The sequence below is a fragment of the Micromesistius poutassou genome, assembly GCF_964030765.1.
Source record: "Micromesistius poutassou genome assembly, chromosome: 21".
Lineage (NCBI taxonomy): Eukaryota > Metazoa > Chordata > Actinopteri > Gadiformes > Gadidae > Micromesistius > Micromesistius poutassou.
This window is the reverse complement of record NC_140291.1, coordinates 13,734,921-13,743,211: the sequence shown is the minus strand read 5'-3', so window position 1 is coordinate 13,743,211 and position 8,291 is coordinate 13,734,921. Positions and strand designations below refer to the sequence as shown.

The window sequence follows — 8,291 nt, the reverse complement described above, 5'->3', positions numbered from 1 at the left end:
AGTTTCTAAATGTGTGATATTGTAACAAATCAATAAAAGACAAGTATTATTCAACCCAGTCAATCAGTCAATGTCTCAATCACACCATGAAGCATCCCACAATATAGAGTATATACACGTTGAATAGAAATGCCTAATTAGCAGGATGGTGATGAAAAAAGCTTCCTATTCAATTGATGGAAATTGTAATTACACACATACACACACAAAGAGACACACACACACACACACACACACACACACACACACACACACACACAGACAGACAGACAGACAGACACACACATACAGATACAGATACACACACACACACACACACACACACACACACAGACAGACAGACAGACAGACAGACAGACAGACACACACATACAGATACAGATACACACACAGAGACACACGCACACACACACGCACACAAACACACATACACACGCCCTACTGGTTGTTTGGCTGCAGGGATAAAGATAGCCCTGGGGTTGTGGGCCTGCCTCTGTCCACTTGCTGCTGTCAATCAGAGGTGAAAACAAAATGGCAATGAAGCAGAGCTGGGTCTTCTTCATAGCAGGCAAGTGAATACGCTCTTTATCTATCTGTTGATTGACTGTAACCGTGGCTCCCTGTGAAAGTTTACACACGGCATAGCAGGCCTTGTTCTGAAGTTGAATTGTTGGTTTTATGGAAATATTAGCAGATTGTCTCACACCTTTGACTCACCTCAAGTCCTCAAGCTATTGTGTGTGTGTGTGTGTGTGTGTGTGTGTGTGTGTGTGTGTGTGTGTGTGTGTGAGTGTGTGTCTGTGTGTCTGTGCGTGTGTGTGTGTGTGTGTGTGTGTGTGTGTGTGTGTGTGTGTGTGTGTGTGTGTGTGTGATTACTATTACTTACTGTTATTATTATTACTAACTATTCATATTTTTATATTTATATGATATATTTTATATCTACAGTATGTGCCATCTGTTGTTTGGGGGCCGATGCGGATATCAAATTCAACATTCCCGTGGGGAAGTTATTCACATACGAGCTGATGAGGGAAACGTTCCAAAACGACTTCCAACCCTTGTCGGTCCTCAGTAAGAACCCTTCTACATTCCTCCCATGACTGTCCATTATGAGACAATTACACACGGCTATGCTTCCAGAGAACCGTGAACCGTGAGAATCAGAACTGTGAGTTTCCCCCTCTCTGGTCTCTTCCTGAACCCCACTCAGCTGGCATCCTGTACAATGACCCCATGGTGTTCAAGTGCAACCTGCAGCACTCGCCCGACCTGCCCGAATGGCTGCGGCTCACCCAGAGGCACCCGTACGACAATGGCTTCCTCTACGGCGCGCCCACGTCAGCGGGGAAGAGCATCATAGAGGTATCCACGCGCAGCCTCATCTGTCAGCTGATTAAAAACGTGTCAGAAGAAGGGTGCTGTGTTGTATGTACCGGTGCCATCGTGTGTTATGTAAATCATTTAGAACCATAATGCAAACATGTTTATTTTACTGTGGAAAGAAACCACATTCATTTAGTCGCATAAGTGATGATATTTATACAGGCTTACTAAACTGTAATTCACCCTTTTGTTTACAAATGATCTTTTTATAATTGTTTTACAGATTTATGCCATTAATAAACGGACGTATGAAACAACCAAGGAGAAACTCATCATACAAGCCTTTGCAGGTAGGCCTATGCATTCATTAAGAATTATCTTTATGGTACAGTGAATGTTTTTAATTGAAGAGAGAAATTGGCTTATATGAAAAGGGACAAAGAGGTAGGCTGCTAGACATCCTCCTCAAACCAAAACTGACGAGATGTTTATTTTGGTCCTCGTATGTCCACGGTGTATTGTCCCTAGAAAATATGCTACCCTACCAAGCAGAATTCTTCCTCAAGCTGAGAGAGATAGAGAAGGTGCTGCCCTCTAGCGTTCAGAATGAGATCAAGCAAGACCTGCAGAAGCTTTGGAAGACAACTGAGTTGGAAATAGTCAACATCACCAACGCACTCGACCGAGGAGGCAGAGTGCCCCTCCCGCTGGCTGGCCACTACGAGGGGTAAGTCGTGATGGCATGAAAATCATTTAGAGCATTCCTTTTTTTGGCATATGGTCCAATTTGTATAGGAATTTCCAAAGCCAAGTGCTGTATTTTTACAAATATGTATTTTAGATTGTTTTTTTTATTTTTTTTACACACTTTCTTTCCACGTCTATTGTAAAAATCCATTCTACCCATCTGTCTGGGGTGCTGTGTCAGGGTGTATGTTAAGGTGGGCTCGGAGCAGTACTTCTCAGAGTGTCTGCTGAAGGTGCTGACCCCTGAGCAGCAGATGCAGTGCCAGGCGGGGGCTAGGGTGAAGATCCCCGGGGGGTGCAACTACTGCAACATCCCCGGCAACTGCATCACCTGGTGCAAGACCCAGCTGGTGAGAGCGCACCACTTTATTAACCCGTTCACTTTATTAGCATGAACACAGTGTAACTGCAACACACCATGTTAACCCAGTCACTTTATGAGCTTTACTCAGTATTTCATTAATACACAGGATCAGATGTTATAATCCCTTGTGCCAAAATCCAAGGAAAACACATATTCAGAAGCCCCTGTCCAAACCAACCTTACAAGCACGCTGGCTACCAAACTACCAACCAAAGGTGAAAAGAAAAGGAAAATAAATAAATAAATACAATACAATGTACCTATCCTATCCTATGACTATCACAGCCTAAAGACAGCAATGCCACCTTCAACAGACCCAGGCTCTGTTTAAGTGCAAGCTCCAGGTAGTGACAATACCCCCTGACCAAAGCAACCTTATAAGCACGCTGGCTACTAAGCTACCAACCAAAGGTGAAAAGCACACGGCAACTAGCCCAACTAACAGCAGTAAATACAGCAGTATGCAGTAAGCAGAATATCATTGGGGTTATCAAGTGGGCACCCTATTTCACAGATGTTTCGTTAAGTTAGGCCCACGACACCTCCTGAGGGCTTAACAATGAAACCAGCGTCCTGGATTCACCCCCCTCAATGCTGCCACCACATTGCCACATTTAATGCATCTAAACACTCTCTTTCCTGCATTGTACCCCTAGCCCTACCACTAACCCTGACCAAACAAACACGTTAGCACAGTAGCACACGTTAGCACATCTAGCTTACCTTAGCTTGGTAACCCCAGGAAGTATGTTTTCTTCTTATCCACAGCCATTCACTTGCTCGTTCTGCTGCCACGGACATGTTACTAACCGCCTGCCTCAGACTTCGTCCACAAATACCCAGTTCAGTTACTCAGTGTTTTGGCCTGATCCCATTTTTACGTTTGAAATTATTTTTGCAAGCCTTCTGTAGACAAATCATTTGAACCAATCAACATACACAATGTTAAATTGATGAGTTAAAACATCATTGTCGGTTTAGATTTCACATGCAATTCTCAGTGAAACATGGCTGTAAACCAGTTGAGATGTAATGTATTGATGTAAAGTATGGAAGAAATGTTGAAAAGCTCTGCTTTGTATGACCAAACTAAACCTTTACCTTCCATCACTATAGAGCCTTGAAACTTCTTCTTTGTAAATGGTCCTCATTTATAGAGCGCTTTTATCCAAAGCGCTTTACAGTGTTGACTGACATTCACCCATTCACACACCGACGGTGGAGTCAACCACGCAGGGCGACAGCCAGTTGATCAGGAGCAATTAGGGTGTGGCTGGCGTCTTGCTCAGGAGCAAGTAGGGTGTGGCGTCTTGCTCAGGGACACCACGACACTCAGCTAGGAGGAGCCGGGGATCGAACCAGCAACCTTGCGGTTACCAGCCAACCCGCTCTACCTCCTGAGCTAATGCACTTTGTACTATGAAGACTATATTTTAAACTTGAAATAACTTTTACTTTTCAACATAAAGCCCCTCACATCCTTTGTTCGTCTACACCACCATGAACTCACTTTCAGTTCCTGTTTGTTCCTTTTTTCACTCTTTAGTTTGACTTCTCCAGTCCGGAGCCCACCGCCCCTCCCCCCACCATGGGCCCCGGGGTCCTGGAGGATGGGGGGGTCTTTAACCCCCCTGAGGCCCCCCCCAGCAGGGACTTCCTCCCGGACTACCTGGTGACGGTGATCGTGCCCCTGGTCCTAGGCCTCATTCTCCTGGCAATGCTGGCCTACGTCATGTGTTGCCGACGGGAAGGAGTGTATGTATTTATAGTCGTCGGTTTTTACTTTTTCATTTGAACCAATGTGTCATCATAATTGAGTCTCTTTGTGTGTGTGTGTGTGTGTCACACTACACTACACTGTGTTAAATGTGGTGTTTGAATGGTATTCCCCCTGTCTAAACCATGATGGTGAAAGCCAGTCTGTAGTTAAGTCGATGATTCTACTTTCTTCACTCTTTAGAGGGAGTAATTAAAGGGGCCCTATTTTACCACCAGGGGCGATCTCTCCGTCATACATCTGGGTGGACACGCCCACGTGTGATTTCACTGAAGGATAGATTTGGGCACAGCACGGCTGATCAGCACGACTCTTAACTAAATGAGGGACCCTCTATTAGTGACATGGACGACATGCTTTGGTTAGCAGAAAGAAGCTACACTGGAAAGAGTCGTTGGGGATGTCTGTTTTTGTGGTTCGGGGGCGTTTGTTTTTGTGATTGGGGCGTGTTTGTCTTTTATAGTTCGGGGGCGTTTGTTTTTGTGGTTAGGCGGGCGGTTTTGTTTATGTGGTTGGCAGGGGTGTTTGTTTTTGTTTTTTGGAATATATTTAGAATTGTATATTGTGATACTACTTTTCTTTCAGAAGCTTAGCTTATGATGTGTCATTTCTTCAAATGCTGATATGTGTTATTCTTTCCTCACAGGGAGAAGAGGAACGTAAAGACTTCAGAGTAAGCCCTTTCATCATTTGAAGTCAAATTGTGCACCTTTCTTCATCACCATAGACTCGATTTTATTACCTCTCACAAACCTTTAAACTCTGCGTTCCATGTGCATCGATTACGTCTCTACTATCAGGTTGTGTTAGCCACTCCTGGCAGCGCAGGAATCTGTAGTCTTGCCCGTTCAGTCAACACTGAAACCCTGCGGCCGGCCCGCGATCAAGCAGAGAGGACCGCCTCTTTGCAGAGTTCTCTCTCCTGACTGGATAAAGGGGGAACGGGATACGAGAAAAAACGGGGCGGGACTGGGAGCCACACTGACAAAACACTATATCATTGAAGGCTATTGGACCAAAGAGCGGTTTAACACTTATAACAAATACATATAGCTTACAACGCATTTAACCCTAATTCATTTCCATAATGAGCCAACCCCCACTACCAGCACCACAGTCCTCTGTAAAGCCTCCTCTGTCTCCACCACAGTCCTCTGTAAAGCCTCCTCTGTCTCCACCTCCACCACCAGTCCTCTGTAAAGCCTCCTCTGTCTCCACCTCCACCACCAGTCCTCTGTAAAGCCTCCCCTCTGTCGCCCCCTGCAGGATCCAGCTGTACCACCACCACACCATCCACGGGAACAGGGACGAGCTGAGGAGCATGGCGGAGGGCCGTCGCGTGGCGCCCCTCTCCACCCTGCCCATGTTTAACTTCCGCACCGGGGAGAGGTCTGCGCCGCTGCAGTCAGACAGCCCCAGCATCCCCCTCATCATGGCCCAACAGTAAGACACGTCTGATCCCTGACGTCAGGATGCTTCTGAGTTCACTGTCGGTCGCCGTGTGTTGGCTCAATGACCGTATTGTTGGATTGACTCGCGCTCTGTTTCAACTGATAACACTGGAGCTTACGGTAGGTGAGATCTAAGCTATAATTTGAGTGTAATTTATTAGAATTTCCATAGGTCTATACCTATCAGCTGTGGGAGGCGTCTGTTCTAATTGACTGCACACCTGACTGCATGAGACAATTTCAATTTTAGATTACACCCAGGTCCATTTCTGACAAATCAGGGCATCTTTTCTCAGATTAGTTCAGGAAATCCATCTGGCCTGTCAATCACATGTTCACACAGCGATATCATAGCTGAACCTGGAGGGAGCAGTTTTGGTTTTGGATGTCAAATCTTGCTCTTCATTATATTTTTCTTTTTCACAGTGAACCCTCCGTTGACTCGATGCAACGGTAAAGCCCAGCTGGTCTACCGTCCATGCTAGAGAGGAGACATGCATGAGAAACTTATGTTTATTTGTGTGTAAAATGGGGGCTGGCTTATATTTCCCCCCAATATATACAGGAAACCACACTGAATGTTTACTTTTTTTGTTTTTCGTGCTTTTCTTGTTTGGAAAATTATTAGTTAACCATTATATCTACTGAAAATATGACGTGATAAATGTCTTTCACGGTTTTATTATTAACATGTATGTAGGCCTACTCAGCGGTGACACTAGAGGGCGATGTTGGATCGTGTTACGATCCAACATGTTACTTGTTTCTGAAAAATAAAGAAATAAAGAAACTAAGCTATGCTTCCAATACATATACATATCAGTCTTTGCTGTGTGTCAAGGTTAAAACGCTTCCATTGTAGGATTGTAGTTATGCCACTTATTCGAAAAGGCACAAAAATCTACCCCAAAGTCCAGCTGCTGCTTCTATGGGGAGAAAGGAACACGAATCAACTCGCAACAGTCTGCGGTCTCAGCGTCCACTCTCACTCCAACTAGTGAAACGCATTACCAAATGAAATACATTAGCACAGTCACAGGTAAAGATTACCAGCTTTTTCTTTTATTGAAAAATATAGCTGTTATTTCAACAACAGAATAGAGTGGTAGATATATATTATTCATATACAGTAACACAATGGGAGGAGAAACGGTAAAGAAAAGAGCACATACTTTATTAGATTACAGCCACCCAGTAAAAAAAACAACTAAAACGAGACGTTTTACGGCCACGCTTTCACCAGCCTCTCCTCACAATCGTTTTTTATATCAACCTCTCAACCAACCACAGATGGTTCATTTCTTTTTTGCAGCCTCCCAGATGATTTGATGTAAAAAGTTATCATTTGGAGCCATTAAGGTGGATTTTATCACCAACCTTCGTGTGTTTTTTCCCCAATATAAGCTCCACTTTGTTTTTTATTGCTGAAATGAAATCTCCTAATTGTATTAAAGGATGGCACAATGTGTAGGCTGTTATGTTCAATTATTTGGATTAGAGCAGCGACAGCGCGGCGTTCTCCACTGTGGAAGTATTCCTTCCTAGAGTCCGTTAGTGTGAAACACAAAGTTGGAGGAACATGAGGAATTTCAGCTCCCCCAAACAATCCCAAAAAAGGATTTAACCAATCAAGTCAAGAGTGAAACCAAAACAAAATGCAACACAACCCAGATTTATGGCCCATTGAGTTTCTGCGAGGGAACTTGGTGGTTTGAAAACATACTGCAGCGAGCGCACATAAAATCATTCAATCACAAAACACAGTGACGAGATACATACACACACTTGGTAAATACAATTTCCTTCCAAATCACTCGGCTGGTCCTTCTTAGTGGACATGGACACGCAGCGAACATGACTTTCTCCCACTTGTGACTAGTACCACAATGACAAAACACAAACAAACCAGAGACAGAATGAAACACTCAAAATAACGAAATAATCCATATGCAGGTTTCCATGTTCCAGAGGGACTTGCGCCCCATGTAGTGCACTATTTGGGGCGTCGCCATTTTGTAGTGTCCGAAATGTGACGGTACAAATCTGGTTACTGCATGATTAGTGTCCGAATGCCCCCCGATTCCCTGACTTGTGTTCCCTAAATACTGGACTCAAGTGTTCCATGTACTATGTAGGGATTAGGGAATGAGGGAACAAGCAAACAAAATTGGAGCAGGTCTGAGGAGAGGGAGAGGCCAAGAAGCCTCAGCAGGGGGAACAAGAATCATGTAGGGATGCTATCCACAAGATGTTGTCGTCTAATGGAGCCCTGCTTAACCAAGCATCTGACCTCTTCCAGTCCTGCCCCGTCCAATCACAGGGCAGATGTGGTTGCTTAGAGACATCACAGCCAGAACTAACCGAGGACTGGTCTTTTTTTCATAACCAACATCCTAACATGGAGGTAAACACACTTGTCTAGGGTTGTGGCTTCGATGCCGGGCGAGCAGGCATCTTGTTTTGTTGTACAACTCCTGATTAACTTCAAAACATCTCTGTTCCCTGCTCACCTACCTCAGGCACTCATCTGTGGTGCGGAGTAACGACTCCAAAGCAACAAGCCACGTCTCCCTTGACAACCACATTTTAGACTCCAAATTCTGGTCAGTTTAAGAACATCGAAAGA

The 8,291-nt window shown here is 44.6% G+C and overlaps 1 protein-coding gene across 1 annotated transcript; it reads left to right on the top strand.

Annotated features, from left to right (window-relative positions):
• The first annotated feature begins 500 nt into the window (after positions 1–500).
• Positions 501–6,459, top strand: sgca (sarcoglycan, alpha). Its single transcript, XM_084486033.1, has 10 exons — positions 501–568; positions 949–1,074; positions 1,214–1,365; positions 1,610–1,676; positions 1,855–2,053; positions 2,255–2,423; positions 3,984–4,192; positions 4,861–4,887; positions 5,481–5,657; positions 6,092–6,459. Exons 1-10 carry the CDS (start codon positions 532–534, stop codon positions 6,120–6,122), a joined length of 1,194 nt encoding a protein of 397 aa, XP_084342159.1. The 5' UTR covers positions 501–531; the 3' UTR covers positions 6,123–6,459.
• Positions 6,460–8,291: the final 1,832 nt, after the last annotated feature.